We start from the raw sequence: 26,101 nt of genomic DNA, 5'->3' as shown, positions 1-26,101 counted from the left end.
AAGGTAAAGAAAACGCCCATGCTTGAGGATCCCCGTTTAGTAATGACAACACCAGACCCACACGCTGAGCCTCATTACCTGAGGAGATCAGGCGCATACGAAAATAAAGTTTGCAAGCTTCCCGAAAAGTAACAAATTTACTGCGTTCCCCAGCAAACCTTTCAGGCAGAGGAAACTTAGGCTCAGCAACTCTACCTGCTGCTCCAGCTTGCACATTAGATACTGCTAGTCCCTGTTGCTGCACTGCCCCCCTCAACTCAGTGACCTGTAGCAACAGCGCCCTCAACTGGCGGGTTACGGAAGTCATGGAATCCATGGAATTCAAATAATGTTGGCCGATTATAATGTCACGGGAAGCCTAGGTAGGCAAGAGCTAATAACCTAGGCCCCTGCAATTTCCCTCAACTCAGGGAAACCCTGACTGACCCTCTCCCAGAGTTTACACTGATGGTGTGCATGTCTGGGCCTCCACCCTCACCCTCTCTCCTGTTTCAACCCTAGGCTGAAACCTCCACCCACCACCCAGTGAAGAGACCACTAACCAATACCTACAGTTAGCACAGACAGGGATAATGGAAAATATACACCACGCCGCAGTCACTCAGGAATACACAATAAATGCACAGGGCAAAACAAATACAAATATAGGAAGGAGGAAATTATGACAAAGGGAAATATACACCACCAGATACGATACTCCTTTTCCTAGACCACCACTCCAGACCGAGATAACCAAGCACAAGACAGAAGCTATAATCGTCGACGCCCAATGTTCAGAAGAACAATTTAAAGGCAGTGGGCGTGACCCAGCTTCCAATCCTAGCACCAGCTAAATTAACCCCGGACCAGCTAGACAAAGTCTAGCCGACGCCACTGAGCGCATAGTGGACAAAAGCGGAATTACCACTGTCTGTCGAACGCCCTAGTATGAACAGCATCCAACATGACACTGATACCCCATGTGTGGGGGTAAACCACTGTTTGGGTGCATGGCAGAGCTCAGAAGGGAAGGAGCGTCGTTTGACTTTTCGATGCAAAATTGACTGGAATTGAGATAGGATGGCATGTCACGTTTGGAGAGCCCCTGATGTGCCTAAACATTGAAACCTCCAACAAGTGACACCATTTTGGAAAGTACACCCCCTAAGAAACTTATGTAGATGTGTGGTGAGCACTTTGACACACCAAGTGCTTCACAGAAGTTTATAATGTAGAGCCGTAAAAATAAAAAATCATATTTTTTCACCAAAATGATATTTACGCCCACAATTTTTTAATTTCCCAAGGGTAATAGAAAACATTGGACCCAAAAAGTTGTTGTGCAATTTGTCCTGAGTACACTGATACCCCATATGTGGGGGTAAACCACTGTTTGAGCGAATGGCAGAGCTCGAAAGGGAAGGAGCGCCGTTTGACTTCAATGCAAAATTGACTGGAATTGAGATAGGACGCCATGTAGCATTTTGAGAGCCCCTGATGTGTCTAAATGGTGGAAACCTCCCACAAGTGACACCATTTTGGAAAGCAGACCCCCTAAGGAACTTATCTAGATGTGTTGTGAGAACTTTGAACCCCCAACTGTTTCAATACAGTTTATAACGCAGAGCCGTGAAAATAAAAATTCTTTTTTTTTTCCACAAAACTTATTTTTTAGCCCCAAGTTTTGTATTTTCCCAAGGGTAACAGGAGAAATTGGACACCCCAAAAGTTGTTGTCCAATTTGTCCTGAGTATGCTGATACCCCATATGTGGGGGGAACCACCATTTGGGTGCATGGCAGAGCTTGGAAGGGAAGGAGCGCCTTTTGGAATGCAGACTTAGACGGATTGGTCTGCAGGCATCACATTGCATTTGCAGAGCCCCTGATGTACCTAAACAGTAGAAAACCCACAGAAGTGACCCCAAACTGGAAACTAGACCCTCAAGATACTTATCTACATGTGTTGTGAGAACTTTGAACCCCCAACTGTATCACTACAGTTTATAACACTGAGCGTGAAAATAACAAATCTTTTTTTGTTCCACAAAAATTATTTTTTAGCCCCCAGTTTTGTATTTTCCCAAGGGTATCAGGAGAAACTAGACTGCAAATGTTGTTGTCCAATTTGTCCAGAGTACGCTGATACCCCATATGTGGGGGGGAACCCCCATTTGGGTGCATGGTAGAGCTCAGAAGGGAAGTAGCGCCGTTTAAAATACAGACTTAGATGGATTGGTCTGCAGGCATTACGTTGCATTTGCAGAGCCCCTGATGTACCTAAACAGTAGAAACCCCCCACAAGTGACCCCATATTGGAAACTAGACCCCCCTAGGAACTTATCTAGATGTGTTGTGAGAACTTTGAACCCCCAAGTGTTTCACTATTGTTTATAACTAGTGTTGAGCGATACCTTCCGATATGCAAAGGTATCGGTATCGGATTGGTTCGGCCGATATCCCAAAAATATTGGATATCGCCGATACCGATACCCGATACCAATGCATATCAATGGGACACAAAATATCGGAATGGTTCCCAGGGTCTGAAGGAGAGGAAACTCTCCTTCAGGCCCTGGGATCCATATTCATGTATAAAATAAAGAATAAAAATAAAAAATATTGATATACTCACCCCTCCGACGGCCCCGGCTCTCACCCGTCCAAGCGTCTGCCTCTGTTCCTAAGAATGCAGAGTGAAGGACCTTTGATGACGTCGCGGCTTGTGATTGGTCACGCGACCGCTCATGTGACCGCTCACGCGACCAATCACAAGCCGCGACGTCATCGAGGGTCCTTCACTCCCTGCATTCTTAGGAAAGGAGGCACCGCTAAGAGCCAGGGGCCGTCCGAGGGTGAGTATATCAATATTATTTATTTTTATTATTTATTTTTTACATGATTATGGATCCCAGGGCCTGAAGGAGAGTCTCCTCTCCTCCAGACCCTGGGAACCATACGTACCGCACACTTCTGTTTCCGATTTCCGATATCGCAAAAATATCGGAACTCGGTATCGGAATTCCGATACAGCAAATATCGGCCGATACCCGATATTTGCAGTATCGGAATGCTCAACACTATTTATAACACAGAGCCGAGAAAATAAAAAACATTTTTTTCCCACAAAAATGATTTTTTAGCCCCCAATTTTTTATTTTCCCAAGGGTACCAAGAGAATTTGGACCCCAAAAGTTGTTGTCCAATTCGTCCTAAATACGCTGATACCACATATGTTGGGAGAAACCCCTGTTTGGGCGCACGGGAGAGCTCAGAAGGGAAGGAGCACTGTTTTACTTTTTTAACGCAGAATTGGCTGGAATTGAGATCGGACGCCATGTCGCATTTGGAGAGCCCCTGATGTGCCTAAACAGTGGAAAGCCCACAATTCTAACTCCAACCCTAGCCCAAACACACCCCTAACCCTAATCCCAACCCTAACCACACCCCTAACCCCAACACACCCCTAACCCCAACACACTCCTAACCCTAATCCCAACCCTAACCACACCCCTAACTCCGACACACCCCTAACCGTAATCCTAACCATAACCCTAATCATATCCCTAACCCTGACACACCCCTAACCCTAATTCCAACCTTAATCCCAACCGTAAATGTAATCCAAACCCTAACCCTAACTTTAGCCCCAACCCTAACCCTAACTTTAACCCGAACCCTAACCCTAACTTAAGCCCCAACCCTAAATTTAGCCCCAACCCTAACTTTAGCCCCAACCCTAACTATAGCCCTAACCCTAACTTTAGCCCCAATCCTAACCCTAACTTTAGCCACAGCCCTAGCCCTAACTTTAGCCCCAACTCTAACCTTAACTTTAGCCCCAACCCTAACCCTAACTTTAACCACAACCCTAACCCTAACTTTAGCCCCAATCCTAACTGTAGCCCTAACCCTAACTTTAGCCCCAACCCTAAACCTAACTTTAGCCCCAACCCTAACCCTAACCCTAATGGGAAAATGGAAATAAATACATTTTTTAAATTTTATTATTTTTCGCCAACTAAGGGGATGATGAAGTGGGTTTGATTTACTATTTATAGCGGGTTTTTTAGTGGATTTTTATGATTGGCAGCTTTCATACACGAAAAGATGTTTTTTATTGCAAAAAACAATTTTTGTGTCTCCACATTTTGAGAGTTATAATTTTTTCATATTTTGGTCCACAGCGTCATGTGAGGTCTTGTTTTTTGCGGGGCGAGTTGACGTTTGTATTGGTTTTATTTCCAGGCACGTGACATTTTTTGATCGCTTTTTATTCTGATTTTTGTTAGGCAGAATGACCAAAAATTCATGAATTTCTTTTGGGGGGGTGTTTATACCGTTCCGCGTTTGGTAAAATTGATAAAGAAGTTTTATTCTTCATGTTAGTACGATTACTTTTTTTATGCTTTGGCGCTTTTATACAATAAAAACTATTTTATATAAAAAATAATTATTTTTGCATCGCTTTATTCTGAGGACTATAACTTTTTTATTTTTTTGCTGATGATGTTGTATGGTAGCTCGTTTTTTGCGAGACAAGATGATGTTTTCAGCGATATCATGTTTATGTATATCCGTCTTTTTGATCGCGTGTTATTCCACTTTTTGTTCGGCAGTATAATAATATTGTTTTTTGCCTCTTTTTTTATGGTGTTCACTGAAAGGGTTAAGTAGTAGCACAGTTTTATAGGTCTGGTCATTATGGACGCGGCAATACTAAGTATGTGTACTTTTATTTTTTTATTATTTAGATAATGAAATGTAATTATTGGAAAAAAAATGTTTTTCTTTATGTAGGTTTTTTTTTTCTTACACAGGTAAATATTTTTTTTTTAAACTTTTTTACTTTGTCCCAGGGTGGGACATCATGCTATAGTGTCAGATCGCTGATCTGACACTTTGCAAAGCACTGTATCAGATGAGCGATCTGACAGGCAGTGCAGGAGGCTTGCCGGCGCCTGCTCTCAGCAGACGCTTGTGGAGCGCCCCCACTGCCGCAGGGCCGAGGGGTACCCGGTACCGGGCCTCTGAGTCTCTGCTCTCAGGTTGTCACGGTGGCTAGGCCCGATCCGTGACCCTGCCGAGGGGCGCACAGTGAATGATGTGACGGATGTCGATGGTAGTGGTGGTGAGGCTGTGGTGGTGCGGTGCAGTAAATAACGAGGACACCAGGTTGCAGTCTCTTTACCTCTTTACTGAAGATTTCTGGGTCCTCAGTCCGGAATCCGGATAACCAGGCTGCGCAAGTCCGGCCGGCCCAATGGCACCTCCAGAGTTCTCTTAGCAGGTGGAAATCTGTGCCTTCCTGCTAGCGCTAGGTGTTGTGGTCCTTCCCTGCTGTGCTTACAGAAAGTCCCCCACAACTGTTGTGTCTGTTTCTTAAGTTCCCTCACAACTCGATTAGATGATGTTCTGCTAATTCTCCGTCCCTCCCTGGTGTTCTGGTTGGGACGGCACCCGTTTGACGGGTAGGCTCGGAGCTCTTCCGGGACCCTAGAGTCGCCCCTCTCCACAAGTTGCCCCCCAAGACTGCATAGGTGATTAAAGTTAGACAGCCCGCCTTAAACTGACTGTCCTGCCGCTGTTTGGAGTATTGCTTGAAGCTGAATGTTATGATACTCCCTCGGCGTTCCGGCCACCGGTACTGCGCCTCAGTAGGATGTTGCTTCGGTCTAACAGCACGACTCCTACTGGTATTTCTCCTTTTGCTTGATCTCGTTTCTCACTCAGCACAATCTATCTCGCTTCTAATCCTTCCTTGGGCACCGCCGCTATCCTGAGCAGGCACGGTCCCGTTACGTTCGTTCAAGTTGCCAAGCCTCTGTCAGGATCCCACCCCTGACAGAGACCCTACTGTATCTTCCCCCACAACACCCTCTGCCACAAGGTGTTGCCTGGTTCCAACCCAGTCAGCTTTCTAATCTAACTTCCTGCCTGACCCCCAGTTTACCCACTATGGTGGGGAGTGGCCTAGTGAATAGAACCCTTAGCTCCCCCCGGAGGCCCGGCTGTGAAATGTATTGGTGTCTGTGATACCTGATCAGATGAACTCCTTCAGTGCCATCAGACGCACCATAGCTCCCCATAGCGGCGGAGCCACAGTACTGCAACGACCAGGACTCTGGGGCGCTGCACTCCCCCCTGGTTAAACACAGTACTCCGGGACTGAGAAGAAAACAACAATACAAGTTAGCAAAAAGACATACAGTTTTGTTGAGTGCAATAACAATAAGTATACTTAAACAGAGCTTCCCTTTATGGGAGGTGAGGACACTTGAACGTTGCAAACATGGTTAGATATCATAGCAACATGCTATAATTAACTTTTCTTACCCAACCGGGTATTCTACTAAGTGCAAAATTGTTGAACAATAATTTAACATTGCCTTTAAGGACATACACTCTGAATCCACTAAAGACCTTCTTATAATCACATTATAAGGCAATTTAACTTTTTCATTCTCCTTCTTTAAATCTGCAGGACCGCCTGTCCTAACGGCACCAGACCTACTGCCTCTCCTTTCTATGCAGGACCGCCCCGTTCAGCCCGGGCCTACTGCCTTTTCAACTACTATACACAGTATAGAGCATAACATTACTTTCAGTTTAAGAGCACCGAGCCATTTTTACATGACTCCTCTGAGGACTCAGGGTTCACCTTCTATCCCCATTATCTATCAACATTATCAAAAACAATTTATATCGAACATTAAACCTTCTCATTATCTTTCTCACTAACATGCATACTGGACACCACGTCTACCCCTACGGGCCCACTGCATCCTTCTTCTAGCTTTCACTTTCTTTCTGGGAACATCATCAGCATTTCTTTACAATTAACTAGTTGGGTACGTATAACTTTCTCACATAAACATTATCATCACGTTCTCTTTATCAAAACATCATTGCTATCTCTCAGTCTTAAAGCAATGCCATTCTTTTAAGTGCAACAGGTGAACATCCCCTTTAAGAGGGGACCAAGTCTCTATGAGGTAGCATATGTTCTCAAGCTACCAGTCCATACTCAGCAAAGGTTCCAGTGTGGTATCTTCACAAAGAGTCCTTCTTTAAGTAAAACCAGTAGGGAGCACCTTTAATAAGGTGCAAACTATGTACAAAAAGTTTGTATCATGCACTGTTCATGATTGCGGCAGTTCTGAAAACTTGTGCAAAACTAGAAAAACAAACAAAACAATAGGGATCCCGGGTCAACAAAAAGGATCCCCTTAAGAGTTAACCCTGGATGGGTTTTAGCAGCAACATAAGAGAACAGTAACTATTTACATATTCAGAATACGGAGACATTTACTCAAACCACCCAGGAGGCAGCACCAGCGGAGGTAACCCCTTTGGGTATTGCGAGCCACCTGGTACTGCATAAGGGGGTCTGTCGTCCCATCTGGGGGTCTGTGTACCCACAGTCTTCAGCTCCACAGCAGCACGGGCACCATCCTCCGAGAGAGGTGCCTCCTTGGCCACGAGGGTGGTGGAGGTGACAATGCTGCATGTCGTGGTCTTGACCATAGTGCACGTGGGGGTGTCTTCGGTGGTCCTGGCCACGACCACGGGCTGACCGCAGGGGGACACCTTTGCTACAGGGGTCAGCTTTACTGGCACCCTAATCGGAGGCATCGCAGGAGTTGGTTCCTTATGGACATTCAGGGCAAACCACCCTTTTTCCCCAAAGTGCCTGGTGTATGAGACTTCATCCCCCGGATAGAGATCCCGGCCTGGGGGGCCCTCCCTGAGGTGCGACTCAACATCCCTCCGGTTCACAAACACCTCCGCATACAGACCCGGTTCTTTGATAAAGCCCCAGCCCCCACGAAGCTTAAAGGTGGTGATGATGCCCTGCCTGCGCAGGGCCTGGTGAGCAGTGGGGTCCTTGCGGGCCCGGTCCTTGACCGCCAAGTCTTTCCGATGGTAGGCCTCCAGCCCGGCCTGGTACTTTTTTTCTTGTTCCTTCCACTGCTGCTCTAGCTGGGCCTGATATTCTCCCCAGCTTAGGGCCTGCACCATCTCTCCCTCCTGGGTCTCCACCCCGGGGAACCCCATAAGATTGGATCCGGGGTTCACCCAGCGGCACACTGTGCGCTCCGCGTGGACCTCACACCGCAGGGGAGTAGGGGTGATTTGGGCTCGCATACGGTGTTCCATGCCCGTGGCTTCCTCCCATGGTAGCAGGCGCTGGAGTCTACGGGTTCCCGGGAGAGGTGGTGCTGCTACGGGACCCACCAGCAAACCCTCGGCCAGCGGGACGGGGTCGGCGGACTCACCAGCCGATGCAGGTTCCTCCTCCGCGGCGGGTTCCTCCGGCGGGGTCAGCGAGGACCTCAGCGGCTGCTCCAGTAACGGTGCAGGATCCGGCGCCTGAGGACCTTCTTCCGGCGCCGCCTGGTGCGGAGCCTGGGCCTTCACATTCAGTTGGAGGAGTTGGTCGATCAGGTTCTCCATCTCGACCTGCAGAAGTTCAGTGCTGTCCATGGAGAACGGGCTGCTGTGCTCATCCGGGTAGTTGGGGGAGACTTCCACTTCAACCCCACTGTCGGGTTCGGAGCTGCTGGCCATAGCGTCCTCCACGTGGGTCACTTCCTGGTCTTTTTCCCGCTCTCTCCTTCGTGGGCGGTGTCGTTTTCTCGGCCTCCGCCCTCCATTGAGGATTAGGAGGCGGATCTCTGCTGCTGACAGACACGTCCTCACGGTGCAGAAATATTTAGACTGGGCGGCCATTGTTCTTCGCGCTCTTCAGCTTGCCTACGCCCACTCCACGCCCCTCTTCTTCTCCTGCGCTCTCCTCAGCGCTGTAATGGCGGCAGATTTTGGCGGTAAATGGCGCAGCACACAGTCTTTGCAATAAAGTACAGTCCAAGTACAACAAATCACAGTTCCAAGGCACATATGACCTGATTCTTCAGGCTTAAGTAGATCCTGTTCGTGACGCCAAGTTGGAGCGCCCCCACTGCCGCAGGGCCGAGGGTTACCCGGTACCGGGCCTCTGAGTCTCTGCTCTGGGGTTGTCACGGTGGCTAGGCCCGATCCGTGACCCTGCTGAGGGGCGCACAGTGAATGATGTGACGGATGTCGATGGTAGTGGTGGTGAGGCTGTGGTGGTGCGGTGCAGTAAATAACGAGGACACCAGGTTGCAGTCTCTTTACCTCTTTACTGAAGATTTCTGGGTCCTCAGTCCGGAATCCGGATAACCAGGCTGCGCAAGTCCGGCCGGCCCAATGGCACCTCCAGAGTTCTCTTAGCAGGTGGAAATCTGTGCCTTCCTGCTAGCGCTAGGTGTTGTGGTCCTTCCCTGCTGTGCTTACAGAAAGTCCCCCACAACTGTTGTGTCTGTTTCTTAAGTTCCCTCACAGCTCGATTAGATGATGTTCTGCTAATCCTCCGTCCCTCCCTGGTGTTCTGGTTGGGACGGCACCCGTTTGACGGGTAGGCTCGGAGCTCTTCCGGGACCCTAGAGTCGCCCCTCTCCACAAGTTGCCCCCCAAGACTGCATAGGTGATTAAAGTTAGACAGCCCTCCTTAAACTGACTGTCCTGCCGCTGTTTGGAGTATTGCTTGAAGCTGAATGTTATGATACTCCCTCGGCGTTCCGGCCACCGGTAGTGCGCCTCAGTAGGATGTTGCTTCGGTCTTACAGCACGACTCCTACTGGTATTTCTCCTTTTGCTTGATCTCGTTTCTCACTCAGCACAATCTATCTCGCTTCTAATCCTTCCTTGGGCACCGCCGCTATCCTGAGCAGGCACGGTCCCTTTACGTTCGTTCAAGTTGCCAAGCCTCTGTCAGGATCCCACCCCTGACAGAGACCCTACTGTATCTTCCCCCACAACACCCTCTGCCACAAGGTGTTGCCTGGTTCCAACCCAGTCAGCTTTCTAATCTAACTTCCTGCCTGACCCCCAGTTTACCCACTATGGTGGGGAGTGGCCTAGTGAATAGAACCCTTAGCTCCCCCCGGAGGCCCGGCTGTGAAATGTATTGGTGTCTGTGATACCTGATCAGATGAACTCCTTCAGTGCCATCAGACGCACCATAGCTCCCCATAGTGGCGGAGCCACAGTACTGCAACGACCAGGACTCTGGGGCGCTGCACTTGCAAGCCACCTCCCTGCAGGACCCGGAAGGAGCCCCGCGGCCATTTTGATTACAATTACATTCCGTTGTTCCGAGGGTCTCAGGGAAGTATGCAGGGAGCCCCCTCCCTGCGCGATGCTTCCCTATGCCGCCAGAATGCTGCGATCATGTTTGATCAAAGTGTGCCGGGGGTTAATGTGCCAGGAGCGGTCCGTGACTGCTCCTGGCACATAGTGCCAGATGTCAGCTGTAATAATCAGCTGACACCCGGCGGCGATCGGCCGCAATCCTCCCGTGAGCGCGGCCGATCGCCTATGACGTACTATCCCGTCACTGGGAATTAAGTCCCTGGTCACCTCGACGGGCTAGAACGTCATATGGGATTAAGGGGTTAATGGTGGTGCACACATGTCAGGTTTTTTTACACAGACTTTGTGTCTGTATGAAAAACCAGCAGGCATGTCAATTTTTTTATCAGCACCATGGTTAAAATGTGCATGTCATCAGCGTGACACGTACTGGCATCTGGGAAGGATGCCAGTTCTCACGGTACAGTTCTCGCTATTCTCAGGCGCTGGCTGTGGAAAGCATTCTATTAATTATCACTTGGTCTCCTTGAGATGAGTGCGACCAGGTGACAATGATGGGAGTTGTATTCAGCACCCTCTGTGTACATTCTATGTAAAATAAAGAAATACATTAAAAAATGGGGTGGGCTCGCATGTAATTTTCATATCCGGAATAGGGAAGGCCCATGCATGGGGGCTGATGTTAATCATCTGGGAAAAAGAACAATATCCCAAAAGGTTTCCAGGCTACTAATAACAGCTCACAGCTGTTTGCTAAGTCTTTACTGGTGAATTAACAGGGACCCTAGAAAAAAAATGACAAACGGTCCCCCTATAAATTCAAACCAACAAGGGGCCAGAGATCTTTCCCCCCCTACCAGGCTACCAACATCAGCCCTCAGCAGCCCTAGAGGTTTCACATACATAAAATGTGCCATATCTAGCACTTAGCCTCGCTCTTCCCACTTTCCCTGGTGTGGTGGCAAGTGGGGTAATATTTGTGGGGTCGATATTAGCTTTGTATTGTCAGCTGATATCAATAACCAACCATATCCCTCACCTGTCAAACGTGAAGATAATCCATACTGTCCCACACCGTAATCCATCTCTCATATTATTTTCAAAATGAACGGTGCTATGATGTGACTGTTCATGTTTAAAACCAGGATACAATGATCTGCTGCAAGCTCAGCTTAAGTGATGAGCGGTGACATCATAGAGGTTACCGCCGGTCACTGAAGCCATGGTTGCCACGGGCAGTTCACTGTAAGTGACTCGATGAACTCAATGAGATCACCACTAGCTCATTATGAAAATTCTCAAGGTGCTGCGGTGATATCATTGGGGTCACCACAGTTCACTGTCCGGAAACACAATGAACTGCCAGTGGGAATTGTGTGTGATTATACCTGAAGCATCTGCGGATTCCTCACAGTGATTCAGGATCCATCTCACAGTCAGCCAGTGTTAGAATACAGCAGAGCTTAAGAGCTGCAAAAATTGTGTTTGCAAGAAGACAAAGTTCAGTTCTGTCATTTTGTGTTAGTTTCATGCCTCACACTGGTAACTCCTCCTTTTATTTAAAATAATCTCTGGAGGCAGATTCTCATGCAGATCAGTATCTGGCCTACAGCATGGAAAAGGTCATTTAAATAAAAGAAAAACATGGATTTTTCTGAAATAAGGCATTGGATCACAGATATCAAGGTATCATTTTATTCAGCTTCCTATGAACTACATTCTGATATAGACGGCTTAGGACGGTTGATCCTACTGACAGATTCCCTTTAAATTCTGCCATCTCATTTTACAGGTTATAATGGAATTTTGTTTCCTTCTAGCAGTACTTGGGCTTAATTAAATAGTAAGACTAAATAGGACAAATATTTTTAGCGCGAAGTATGAAAAGCAGAACAAAAAAACAACAGTAATATCAGATTTAACATGGATTTTTAAGCAGATTCTACTCCATGTGAAAACCACTTAAAATCCTATTTGAATAAGCTTCTAATTCTTTTCATTTGGTAGAACACACCTAGAGAAAACAATGTTATGATTTTTCTTTCCACATGTTTTTTTTCCACATATGAATTTTTCACGCTATTCTGCTCGGAAAAACACTCCAAATTTGATTTCTGAATCAACTGAAGCTGCTACATACACAGAAACTATGTCCAATACTCTCCAAAAATCCACGCCAAAAACATAGTTTTTAAAGCGTTTTTTTAATATAGATTTCTCTGCAAGAAGAATTCACATAAGAAAAACTCTTGTGTGACCATGTCCTAAAAGTTAGATGTTGATTTTTACCAGGTCATCTAAAGATGAGGACTGCCTTCTTCCTTTTGGGTCAAACTCCTTTTCTCGAAGTGTTGTGCTAACATAGTCTCCCCTTTGGAATAAAAATCAAAGAATATTTGGAATTAGGTATATTCAATCACTTAAGTAACTAAATAGGATCAAAATTTACTGGTATATGATTGGTGATCAGCCTCTATTCAATTTCTTGAAGGTATGATATTCTTGATAAACACTGGACTGACAGATATGCATATGATGATATACAGCTCTGGCAAAAATTAAGAAACCACTGCAAAATTTTCAGTTTGTCTGATTTTTCTCTATATATATTATATAGGTATATATAGGTATATTATTTTTGAGTAAAATGTAAATTGTTCTTTTATTCTATAAACTACTGACATGTCTCCGAATTTCCAAGCAATACATTTTGTATTTATTTTCTGAAAATGAGAAATGGTCAAAATAACAAAAAAATGCATTGCTTGCAGACCTCAAATAATGCAACAAAAAAAAACAAGTTCATAATCATTTAAAAACAACAATACTAATGTTTTAACTCAGGAACAGTTCGGAAATCAATATTTTGTGGAATAACCATGATTTTTAATCACAGCTTTCACGCGTCTTGGCATGTTTTCCACTGCTTTTAGGTGACCTTATCCCCCTACAGGTGCAAAAATTTAAGCAATTCTTCTTTGTTTGGTGGCTTGTGACTATCAATCTTTCTCTTGATTACATTCCAGAGGTTTTCAATGGGGTTCAGGTCTGAAGATTGGGCTGGCCATGACATGGATTTGATGTGGTGGTCCTTCATCCACACCTTGATTGACCTAGCTGTGTGGCATGGCGCATTGTCCTACTGGAAAAAAAAGTCCTCAGAGTTGGGGAACATTGCCTAAGCAGAAGGAATCAACTGTTTTTCCACAATAACCTTGTATGCGGCTTGATTCATACGTCCTTCACAAAGATTAACCTGTCCAATTCCAGCCTTGCTGAAGCATCCCCAGATCAACACCTGGTCGTCTAATGGTTAGACAGAGACGTGGAGAGGCATACAAGCATGGGCGGACATACCGTCGGTTCAACCGGTTGCACCAGGGCCCGGAGGCTCGGGGACCCCTGCAGGCAGTGCCGGCGTTAGGGGCAGGCAGCTGCCTAGGGCCCCCACTCCCCCAGGGGCCCCCAGCTAGTGGCACATCACGCAGCCAATTTGGGGCCCCGTGAGGCAGGGGGGCCCGCCTGCCACCAGTGCCAGCTCTCTCGCCACATTGCACTTTACCGGTGTCTGCCGGTACAGTTCAAAGCAATGATGGAGGAGAGAGGTTCACCTGACGCTCCCTCTCCCATCATTCCCCACTCTCCCTGACGTCATCGCGCACTCACTGTGTGCCAGGCAGTGCAGCCGCTGAGACAGGAGCAGGGAGCAGAGCGGGCACGAGGACAGGTGAGGAGTGTTGCTTTTTTTTACTATAACCGTGAGTACTGGACTGTGGGGCCCTTTTCGGGGGGAGATGCAAGCTGTGTTACATACTACGTGGCTGTGTTATATACTATGCACAGGCTGTTACATACTACGTGGCTGTGCTATATACTATGCGGACTGTGTTACATACTACGTGGCTGTGTTATATACTATGCGGGTTGTGTTACATACGTGGCTATGCTATATACTATGTGGGCTGTGTTACATACTACGTGGCTGTGCTATATACTACACGGGCTGTGCTGTATACTACGTGACTGTGTTATATACTATGCGGGCCTTGTTATATACTATGCGGGCTGTGCTATATACTACGTGGACTGTGTTACATACTACTTGGCTGTTATATACTATGCGGGCTGTGTTACATACTACGTGGCTGTGCTGTATACTATGCGAGCTGTGTTACATACTATGTGCGCTGTGGTATATACTATGCGGGCTGTGTTACATACTACATGGCTGTGCTATATACTATGCGGGCTGTGTTACATACGTGGCTATGCTATATAATATGTGGGTTGTGTTACATACTACATGGCTGTGCTATATACTATGCGGGCTGTGCTGTATACTACGTGGCTGTGTTATATACTATGCGGGCTTTGTTATATACTTCGCGGGCTGTGCTATATACTAGGCAGGCTGTGCTGTATACTACGTGGCTGTGTATGCGGGCTGTGTTACATACTACGTGGCTATGCTATATACTACGTGGGCTGTGTTATACACTATGCGGGCTGTGTTATATAGTATGTGGCTGTGCTATATACTACGTGGGCTGTGCTGTATACTATGTGGCTGTGTTATTTACTATGTTGGCTGTGTTATATACTACGTGGCTATGTTATATACTATGTGGGCTGTGTTATATACTACGTGGGCTGTGTTATATACTATGTGGGCTGTGCTATATACTATGTGGGCTGTGTTATATACTAAGTGGGCTGTGTTATATACTATGTATCCTACAACAAAACATGAAGTAAAAAGTCCCAAAACTTTTATTTAAAAAGATTACCAGTTAATTTTATTAACAATACAATTTGCAAAAGTCACATACAGACTTACATAACAAGGTCCAGACAGAGTTTGTGTACAAAGGACATACCACACTGAAGTTGCAACACGGGCTCAATGAGCAAGTCTCTCAAAAATACATATCCTCAAAAAAAGTGCCTAGTGCATAATAAACTGTCCCCCAAGGGGGGCTGCTGGACACACACTGGCACGTACTTAATGGGTAAGATGAGTATGTCCTTATTACTTTACTTCCCTCTAGCCATGGATACACTATGGGCCATATAGAGATTTTTCTATGTAGAGGCTTTAATACTATATACTCTGACACTTTATTATGCACTAGGCACTTTTTTTGAGGATATGTATTTTTGAGAGACTTGCTCATTGAGCCCGTGTTGCAACTTCAGTGTGTTATGTCCTTTGTACACAAACTCTGTTTGGACCTTGTTATGTAAGTCTGTATGTGACTTTTGCAAATTGTATTGTTAATAAAATTAACTGTTAATCTTTTTAAATAAAAGTTTTGGGACTTTTTACTCCATGTTTTGTTGTAGGATATATAGTATTGGAGTTTCCAAGGTATTTATATGCTGTCCAAGTACATGGGGTATATCCCCAATATTTTTTGAATGATATGCATCAGTGGAACTTGTTCTTTTGTGTTATATACTATGTGGGCTCTGCTATATACTATGTGGACTGTGTTATATACTACGTGGGCTGTGTTATGTACTATGCGGGCTGTGTGTATACTACACGGGCTGTGTTATATACTATGCGGGCTGTGTTATATACTACTGGGGAGTATGTTATATTCTATGGGGGAGGCTGTGTTATATACTATGTGGCTGTGTTACATACTATGGGGGGTACATGATATTCTATGGGGAGGCTGTGTTATATACTATAGGGGGTACATTGTATTCTATGGGGGAGGCTGTGTTATATACTATGGGGGTGCATTGTATTCTATGGGGGGTTACAGTATATACTATGGGAGGTGGGCTGTATTGTATTCTATGGGGGCTGCATTATAATCAATGGGGGCTGTATTAGATTTTATGAGGGAGGATTGCATCATACTCTTTGATTAGGCTACATTATATTCTATGGGGAGGTGGGCTGTATTATATTCTCTTCGGGGCTACATAATAATCTATGGGGGGCTGTATTATATTTATATTCTATGAGGGGTGATTGCATCATACTCTATGAGGAGGCTACATTATACTATATAAGGGGGGCTGCATTATATTTTTGGGGGGTTACATTATATTCTGTGGGATGGTTGCATTATGCTCTATGGGGTGGCTGCATTATACTATATGTGGGCTGCATTATACTATATGTGGGCTGCATTATACTATATGTTGGCTGCATTATACTGTATCGAGGACTATGGGGAATACATTATACTATATGAAGAACTATGTGGTGCATTATACTATGGAAAGTGAATTGTACTACATTGATGACTATGGTGGTGCATTATACTATATGGAGCACTATGAGGAGTGTATTATACTATATGGAGGGCTGAGCAGTGTATTTTAATATATGGAGGACTATGAGCAGTGTATTATACTATGTGGAGTGTTGTGAATTAGACTTTTTTGGCTCCCTCTTGTGGTCACTAGTGATATGACTCTGGGATTGTCTTTCCTCAGTTTGGCACCCACCTGGGTCGTTAGTCCAGGGGTGTTGCTATATAAACTTCCTGAATTCTCAGTCTGGTGCCTGGCATCGTTGTAATCAGTTCCTTTCTGTTTGCTCCTGTCTGCTGGTCCTGGATCTTGCAAAATTAAGCTAAGTCCTGCTTCTTGGTTTTTTGGTTATTTGCATTGCTCTTATTTTTTTGTCCAGCTTGTACTAAATGTGATTCCTGATTTTTGCTGGAAGCTCTAGGGGGCTGGTATTCTCCCCCCGGGCCGTTAGACGGTTCGGGGGTTCTTGAATATCCAGCGTGGAAATTTTGATAAGGTTTTTGCTGACCGTATAAGTCATCTTACTATATTCTGCTATTAGTCAGTGGGCCTCTCTTTGCTAAATATCTAGTTCATTCTTACGTTTGTCTTTTCTTCTTACCTCACCGTTATTATTTGTTGGGGGCTTGTATCCAACTTTTGGGGTCTTTTCTCTGGAGGCAAGAAAGGTCTATCTTTTCCCTTCTAGGGTTAGTTAGTTCTCCGGCTGGCGCGAGAAGTCTAGCACCAATGTAGGCACGTTCCCCGGCTGCTGCTATTTGTGGTGCTAGGACTAGATATACGGTCAGCCCAGTTACCACTGCCCTATGAGCTGGTTTTTTGTGTTTGCAGACTTGGTATTCACTTTTGAGACCCTCTGCCATTGGGTTCATAACAGTATGCCAGGCCAAAGTTGAATGTTTAATGCATTGCAGAAGTGGGATAATAAGAAAAGAAATTCTGAGTTTTTTTTTTTTTCCTCTCTTTCTTCCTCCCCTTTTACCTCTGAGTGGCTTGAGCTTGCTGCAGACATGAATGTCCAGACCTTGATTACAAGTGTAGATCAGCTTGCTGCTCATGTGCAGGGCATACAAGATTTTGTTACCAGTAGTCCAATGTCTGAACCTAAAATACCTATTCCTGAACTGTTCTCTGAAGACCGATTTAAGTTTAGGAATTTCAGGAATAATTGTAAATTGTTTCTATCTCTGAGACCCCGTTCATCTGGAGACTCAGCTCAGCAAGTTAAAATTGTTATCTCTTTCTTACGGGGCGACCCTCAGGATTGGGCTTTCTCGCTAGCGCCAGGAGATCCGGCATTGGCAAATATTGATGCGTTTTTTCTGGCGCTCGGATTGCTTTACGAGGAACCCAATCTTGAAATTCAGGCAGAAAAAGCCTTGCTGGCTATTTCTCAGGGCCAGGATGAAGCTGAAGTGTATTGCCCAAAATTTCGGAAATGGTCCGTGCTTACTCAGTGGAATGAGTGTGCTCTGGCCGCAAATTTCATAAATGGCCTTTCTGAAGCCATTAAGAATGTGATGGTGGGTTTCCCCATTCCTACAAGTCTGAATGATTCCATGGCGCTGGCTATTCAAATTGACCGGCGTTTGCGGGAGCGCAAAGCCGCTAATCCTCTGGTGGTGTTGTCTGAACAAACACCTGATTTAATGCAATGTGGTAGAATTCAGACTAGAAATGAACGGAAAAATCATAGACGTCAGAATGGGTTGTGTTTTTACTGTGGTGATTCTACACATGTTATATCAGCATGCTCTAAACGCCTAATAAGGGTTGTTAGTCCTGTCTCCATTGGTAATTTGCAACCTAAATTTATTTTGTCTGTGACTTTAATTTGCTCATTGTCCTCCTACCCTGTTATGGCGTTTGTGGATTCAGGTGCTGCCCTGAGTCTTATGGATCTGTCATTTGCCAAGCGCTGTGGTTTTGTTCTTGAGCCGTTGGTAAATCCTATCCCTCTTAGAGGTATTGATGCTACGCCATTGGCGGAAAATAAACCGCAGTTTTGGACACAGGTAACCATGTGCATGACTCCTGAACATCGGGAGGTGATTCGTTTTCTTGTTCTGCATAAAATGCATGATTTGGTCGTTTTGGGTCTGCCATGGTTACAGACCCATAATCCAGTCTTGGATTGGAAAGCAATGTCTGTGTCAAGTTGGGGCTGTCAGGGAATTCATGGTGATTCCCCGCCGGTGTCTATTGCTCCCTCTACTCCTTCGGAAGTTCCTGAGTATTTGTCTGATTATCAGGATGTATTCAGCGAGTCCAGGTCCAGTGCTCTGCCTCCTCATAGGGACTGTGACTGCGCTATAGATTTGATTCCAGGTAGTAAATTTCCAAAGGGAAGATTATTTAATCTGTCTGTACCTGAGTATACCGCAATGCGTTCGTATATCAAGGAATCTCTGGAGAAGGGGCATATCCGTCCATCCTCTTCCCCTCTTGGTGCAGGATTCTTTTTTGTGGCCAAGAAGGACGGATCTTTGAGACCTTGTATTGACTATCGGCTTCTGAATAAAATCACTGTTAAATTTCAGTATCCTTTGCCTCTGTTGTCGGACTTGTTTGCCCGGATTAAAGGTGCCAAGTGGTTCACCAAGATAAATCTTCGTGGTGCGTACAACCTTGTGCGCATTAAGCAAGGAGATGAATGGAAAACTGCATTTAATACGCCCGAAGGTCATTTTGAGTACTTGGTGATGCCTTTTGGGCTCTCTAATGCTCCTTCAGTGTTTCAGTCCTTTATGCATGATATTTTCCGGAAGTATCTGGATAAATTTATGATTGTTTATCTGGATGATATTCTGGTTTTTTCTGATGATTGGGACTCGCATGTAGAGCAGGTCAGGATGGTGTTTCAGGTTTTGCGTGAGAATGCTTTGTTTGTTAAGGGCTCAAAGTGTCTCTTTGGAGTACAGAAGGTTCCCTTTTTGGGTTTTATTTTTTCTCCTTCTGCGGTGGAGATGGACCCAGTCAAGGTCCGAGCTATTCATGATTGGACTCATCCCACGTCAGTTAAGAGTCTTCAGAAGTTCTTGGGTTTTGCTAACTTCTACCGTCGTTTTATCGCTAACTTTTCTAGCGTTGTTAAACCTTTGACGGATATGACCAAGAAAGGTTCAGATGTTTCTAACTGGGCTCCTGCAGCCGTGGAAGCTTTCCAAGAGTTTAAGCGCCGGTTTACTTCGGCGCCTGTTTTGTGCCAGCCTGATGTCTCACTTCCCTTTCAGGTTGAAGTGGATGCTTCTGAGATTGGGGCAGGGGCCGTTTTGTCGCAGAGAGGCCCTGGTTGCTCTGTAATGAGACCATGTGCTTTTTTCTCTAGGAAGTTTTCGCCTGCTGAGCGGAATTATGATGTTGGCAATCGGGAGTTGTTGGCCATGAAGTGGGCATTTGAGGAGTGGCGTCATTGGCTCGAGGGTGCTAAGCATCGTGTGGTGGTCTTGACTGATCACAAAAATCTGATGTATCTCAAGTTTGCTAAACGCCTGAATCCTAGACAGGCCCATTGGTCATTGTTTTTCTCCCGTTTTGACTTTGTGGTCTCGTATTTACCAGGTTCAAAGAATGTGAAGGCTGATGCTCTTTCAAGGAGCTTTGTGCCTGACTCTCCTGGAGTCGCAGAACCAGTTGGTATTCTTAAAGAGGGAGTTATTTTGTCAGCCATTTCTCCGGATTTGCGACGTGTGTTGCAGAGATTTCAGGCTGGTAGACCTGACTCTTGTCCACCTGACAGACTGTTTGTTCCTGATAAGTGGACCAGCAGAGTCATTTCCGAGGTTCATTCCTCGGTGTTGGCAGGGCATCCGGGAATTTTTGGCACCAGAGATTTGGTGGCTAGGTCCTTTTGGTGGCCTTCCTTGTCGCGGGATGTGCGGTCTTTTGTGCAGTCCTGTGGGACTTGTGCTCGAGCTAAGCCTTGCTGTTCTCGTGCCAGCGGGTTGCTCTTGCCCTTGCCTGTCCCGAAGAGGCCTTGGACACACATTTCCATGGATTTCATTTCAGATCTTCCGGTGTCTCAGGGCATGTCTGTCATCTGGGTGGTATGTGATCGCTTTTCCAAGATGGTCCATTTGGTATCTTTGCCTAAGCTGCCTTCCTCTTCCGATCTGGTTCCTTTGTTCTTTCAGAATGTGGTTCGTTTACACGGCATTCCTGAGGATATTGTGTCTGACAGAGGATCCCAGTTTGTTTCCAGGTTCTGGTGATCCTTTTGTGCTAAGATGGGCATTGATTTGTCTTTTCGTCTGCCTTTCATCCTCAGACTAATGGACAAACGGAGCGAACTAATCAGACTCTGGAGGCTTATTTGAGGTGTTTTGTTTCTGCTCATCAGGATGATTGGGTGACCTTCTTGCCGTTGGCTGAGTTTGCCCTTAATAATCGGGCTAGTTCCGCTACTTTGGTTTCGCCATTTTTCTGCAACTCTGGTTTCCATCCTCGTTTTTCCTCGGGACATGTGGAGCCTTCTGACTGTCCTGGGGTAGATTCCGTGGTGGATAGGTTGCAGCAGATTTGGAATCATGTGGTGGACAACTTAAAGTTGTCACAGGAGAAGGCTCAGCATTTTGCCAACCGCCGCCGCGGTGTGGGTCCCCGACTTCGTGTTGGGGATTTGGTATGGCTGTATTCTCGATTTGTTCCTATGAAGGTCTCCTCTCCTAAATTTCAGCCTCGCTTCATCGGTCCTTACAAGATATTGGAAATCCTTAATCCTGTGTCCTTTCGCTTGGATCTTCCGGTGTCGTTTGCCATTCACAACGTGTTCCATAGGTCTTTGTTGCGGCGGTACGTTGTGCCTGTGGTTCCTTCTGTTGAGCCTCCTGCTCCGGTGTTGGTTGAGGGCGAGTTGGAGTATGTGGTGGAGAAGATCTTGGATTCTCGTCTCTCCAGGCGGAGGCTTCAGTATCTGGTCAAGTGGAAGGGCTATGGTCAGGAGGATAATTCCTGGGTGGTTGCCTCTGATGTGCATGCGGCCGATTTAGTTCGTGCCTTTCACGCTGCTCATCCTGATCGCCCTGGTGGTCTTGGTGAGGGTTCGGTGACCCCTCCTTAAAGGGGGGGGACTGTTGTGAATTAGACTTTTTTGGCTCCCTCTTGTGGTCACTAGTGATATGACTCTGGGATTGTCTTTCCTCAGTTTGGCACCCACCTGGGTCGTTAGTCCAGGGGTGTTGCTATATAAACTTCCTGAATTCTCAGTCTGGTGCCTGGCATCGTTGTAATCAGTTCCTTTCTGTTTGCTCCTGTCTGCTGGTCCTGGATCTTGCAAAATTAAGCTAAGTCCTGCTTCTTGGTTTTTTGGTTATTTGCATTGCTCTTATTTTTTTGTCCAGCTTGTACTAAATGTGATTCCTGATTTTTGCTGGAAGCTCTAGGGGGCTGGTATTCTCTCCCCAGGCCGTTAGACGGTTCGGGGGTTCTTGAATATCCAGCGTGGAAATTTTGATAGGGTTTTTGCTGACCGTATAAGTCATCTTACTATATTCTGCTATTAGTCAGTGGGCCTCTCTTTGCTAAATATCTAGTTCATTCTTACGTTTGTCTTTTCTTCTTACCTCACCGTTATTATTTGTTGGGGGCTTGTATCCAACTTTTGGGGTCTTTTCTCTGGAGGCAAGAAAGGTCTATCTTTTCCCTTCTAGGGTTAGTTAGTTCTCCGGCTGGCGCGAGACGTCTAGCACCAACATAGGCACGTTCCCCGGCTGCTGCTATTTGTGGTGCTAGGATTAGATATACGGTCAGCCCAGTTACCACTGCCCTATGAGCTGGTTTTTTGTGTTTGCAGACTTGGTATTCACTTTTGAGACCCTCTGCCATTGGGGTCATAACAGTGGAGGACTATGGGAAGTGTAGAATGCTATATGGAGGACTGAGGAGTGTATCATACTATATAACGGACTATGGTGCATATTATATTATATGTAGGACTATAGGGTGTGCATTTTACAATATGGAGGACAGTGTTGCACATTATAATATGTGGAGGACTATGGGGTGTATTATACTAAACAAGCAAAATGTTGCATATTCATCAAGTGATTGGATTGTTTATGCCGGAGCAAAAATCATTGTTCTCAGCAGAACATACATGGTGTAAACTGTAGATGAGCTGCTGATAACATGATCCTGTATGGGGACAGATTGCTCTAATAGTGATCCTTCTGTCCCCATCATTCTTTCTCAGTTGGTGTAAAGAGGCCAGGAAACAAGCGTTGAATGACTTCAATATTGTTGATCACACTCCTTTAGCGGCCTGAACTCACAGCGCATGTAAATACAGCCGGGAATGGATCCATTCTGCTTCCTGCCTGCAATTCCTGTCTCACATAGCAGCGGCTGAATGACATCATCATTCACTGCTGCGGCTGTGTGAGACAGGAAGCTGCCGATGATGGTGGGGCTTCAGGATACCGTGCACAGAGGTGAGGTGAGGTGTGTGCAGAGAGGTGAATGGTGCTGTGTGTGTCTGTGTGTGTGTAGGTGGAGGAGAGAGCAATGATGAGGGTGATGGGGCGGAAGGCAATGACTGGGTTGACAGAGAGGACAATGATAGGGGTGGTGGGGGAGGAGGAAATGATGGAGGTGGTGCATGAGCAATAATGGGGTGGTGGGGATAAAGCAATAATGGAGATGGTGAAGAGGGCAATCATGGGGGTGGGGGAGAGTGCAATAATGGGATGGGGGTGTGGGGGATTGGGATGAGAGGAAAGGGCATTTATATTGGATTTAGGAACGGGGAGGTCGAGGAAGACGTTATTATCGATTATTATGTCTAACACAGTCCCTTATTATATAGTGTACTCACTTATGTATAGCACAGTCCCTTAGTATATATATATATATATATATATATATATATATATATATATATATATATATATACCGTATATACTCGAGTATAAGCCGAGATTTTCAGCCCGAATTTTTGGGCTGAAAGTGCCCCCTCGGCTTATACTCGAGTCACGGTCGGCGGGTGAGGGGGAGAGGGCGCCCGAGGCATACTTACCTAGTCCCGGCGATCCTGACGCTCCCCCTGCCCGTCCCACGGTCTCCGGGTGCAGCAGCTCTTCCCCTGAACGGTCACATGGGACCGCTCATTAGAGAAATGAATAGGCTGCTCCACCTCCATAGGGGCGGAGCCGCGTATTCATTTCTCTAATCAGCGGTGCCGGTGACCGCTGATAGAGGAAGAGGCTGCGGCACCGAAGACCAGCTGTCCGGGGGAAGGAGCGGGACGCCGGGAGCAGGTAAGTATTACATATTCACCTGTCCTCGTTCCACACGCCGGGCTCCGCGCCATCTTCCCGGCGTCTCTCCGCACTGACTGTGCAGGTCAGAGGGCGCGATGACGCATATAGTGTGCGCGCCGCCCTCTGCCTGATCAGTCAGTGCAGGGAGACACCGGGAAGATGGCGCCGAGGAGCTGCAAGAGAGGTGAGTATGTGTTTTATTATTTTTATTGCAGCAGCAGCAGCAGCACAGCTATGGGGCAATAATGAACGGTGTAGAGCACTATATGGCACAGCTATGGGGCAATAATGAACAGTGAGGAGCACTATATGGCACAGCTATGGGGCAATAATGGACGGTGCAGAGCACTATATGGCACAGCTATGGGGCAACGGTGCAGAGCACTATATGGCACAGCTATGGGGCAATAATGGACGGTGCAGAGCACTATATGGCACAGCTATGGGGCAATAATGGACGGTGCAGAGCACTATATGGCACAGCTATGGGGCAACGGTGCAGAGCACTGTATGGCACAGCTATGGGGCAACGGTGCAGAGCACTATATGGCACAGCTATGGGGCAATAATGGTGCAGAGCACTATATGGCACAGCTATGGGGCAATAATGGATGGTGCAGAGCACTATATGGCACAGCTATGGGGCAATAATGGTGCAGAGCACTATATGGCACATCTATGGGGCAATTATGAATGGTGCAGAGCACTATATGGCACAGCTATGGGACAATAATGGTGCAGAGCACTATATGGCACATCTATGGGGCAATTATGAACGGTGCAGAGCACTATATGGCACAGCTATGGGGCAATTATGAACGGTGCAGAGCACTATATGGCACAGCTATGGGCAGGGGCTGGCTGGCAATTTTCAGCCTAGGGGGCAATCACAAGGCAGTGGCCCTCGAGTTGCGGTGGCCCTCCTTTTCCCTGCTTATATCTGGCCACTACATTAAAGTAGCAGAGATAACAGACTTTAAAAACAGGCTGGTACACAGATATGGGAACTGAACGGAGCTTGCTGCATAGATATGGGAGCAGAATCGAGCTTACTCCAGAGATATGGGAACAGAACGGAGCTTACTACAGATATGTGAGCAGAACAGAGCTTACTACAGAGATATGGGAGCAGAACAGAGCTTGTTATAGAGATATGGGAGCAGAACCGAACTTACTAGATTCAGAGATATGGGAGCCGAACCGAGCTTACTGCAAAGATATGGGAGCAGAACTGAGCTTACTACAGAGATATGGGAGCAGAACCAAGCTAACAGCAAGGAAATGGGAGCCGAACCAAGCTTACTGCAGAGATATGGGAGCAGAACGGGGCTTACTACAGAGATATGGCAGCAGAAACGAGCTTACTGCAGAGATATGGGAGCAGAACCGAGCTTACTACAGAGATAAGGGAGCAGAACCGAGCTTATTGCAGAGATATGGGAACAGAATTGACCTTACTACAGAGATATGGGAGCAGAACCAAACTTACTACAGAGATATGGGAGCAGAACCTAGCATATACTACAGAGATAAGGGAGCAGAACCGAGCTTACTAGAGAGATAAGGGAGCAGAACCGAGCTACTGCAGAGATATGGGAGCAGAACGGGGCTTACTACAGAGATATGGCAGCAGAAACGAGCTTACTACAGAGATAAGAGAACAGAACCAAGCTTACTACAGAGATAGGGGAACAGAACCGAGCTTACTACAGAGATATGGGAGCAGAAACGAGCTTACTGCAAAGATATAGGAGCAGAACCAAGCTTACTACAGAGATATGGGAGCAGAACCGAGCTTAGTGCAGAGAAATGGGAGCAGAACCGAGCTTATTGCAGAGATATGGGAACAGAATCGACCTTACTACAGAGATATGGGAGCAGAACCAAACTTACTACAGAGATATGGGAGCAGAACCGAGCTTACTGCAGAGATATGGGAGCAGAACCGAGCTTACTACAGAGATAAGGGAGCAGAACCAAGCTTAATAAGTCTACTACATGGAACCAAGTCTGGTGCATAGAAACTGGAGCAGAACTGAGATTACAACATACATACAGTACCATAATCTAGATTACTACATTGATAGAGTACCAGAACCAAGCTTACTGCTTAGATATGGTGCCATAACGGGGCTTACTTACAAACATACACACAACAATACAGCTACACAGTGCCTAGTACTATCACCACTACACAGAGAATACATAATATTATAATATCACCATTACCTTTACATGAAACTACATTCTTTACAAAGACCAATGATGCCACCATACACTCCCTGACAGAAGTTATGTCGCTTATCCATGTTATGTAAATAAAAGCTTATAACCTGATGTTAAATTCATCCATTGGTTGTATAAGTTATACTTTTGAAAGCTGGAACCCTCCAAAATGTGATTTAGGTTAAGAAAATAA

General features: G+C 46.1%; 1 protein-coding gene across 1 annotated transcript in view; it reads right to left on the bottom strand.

Moving 5' to 3' along the window:
• C7H2orf80 (chromosome 7 C2orf80 homolog) overlaps positions 1–26,101 on the bottom strand; it is a 513,500-nt gene that overhangs the window by 241,248 nt on the left and 246,151 nt on the right. The window contains exon 3 of the mRNA XM_077274320.1: positions 12,443–12,524. Within this exon, the coding sequence (XP_077130435.1) occupies positions 12,443–12,524 (82 nt within the window). The remainder of the gene's footprint in view (positions 1–12,442; positions 12,525–26,101) is intronic.

The sequence above is a fragment of the Ranitomeya variabilis genome, chromosome 7 (genome assembly GCF_051348905.1).
Source record: "Ranitomeya variabilis isolate aRanVar5 chromosome 7, aRanVar5.hap1, whole genome shotgun sequence".
Taxonomy (NCBI): domain Eukaryota; kingdom Metazoa; phylum Chordata; class Amphibia; order Anura; family Dendrobatidae; genus Ranitomeya; species Ranitomeya variabilis.
The sequence above is the reverse complement of the archived record's forward strand: the minus strand, read 5'-3'. Positions and strand labels throughout refer to the sequence as shown.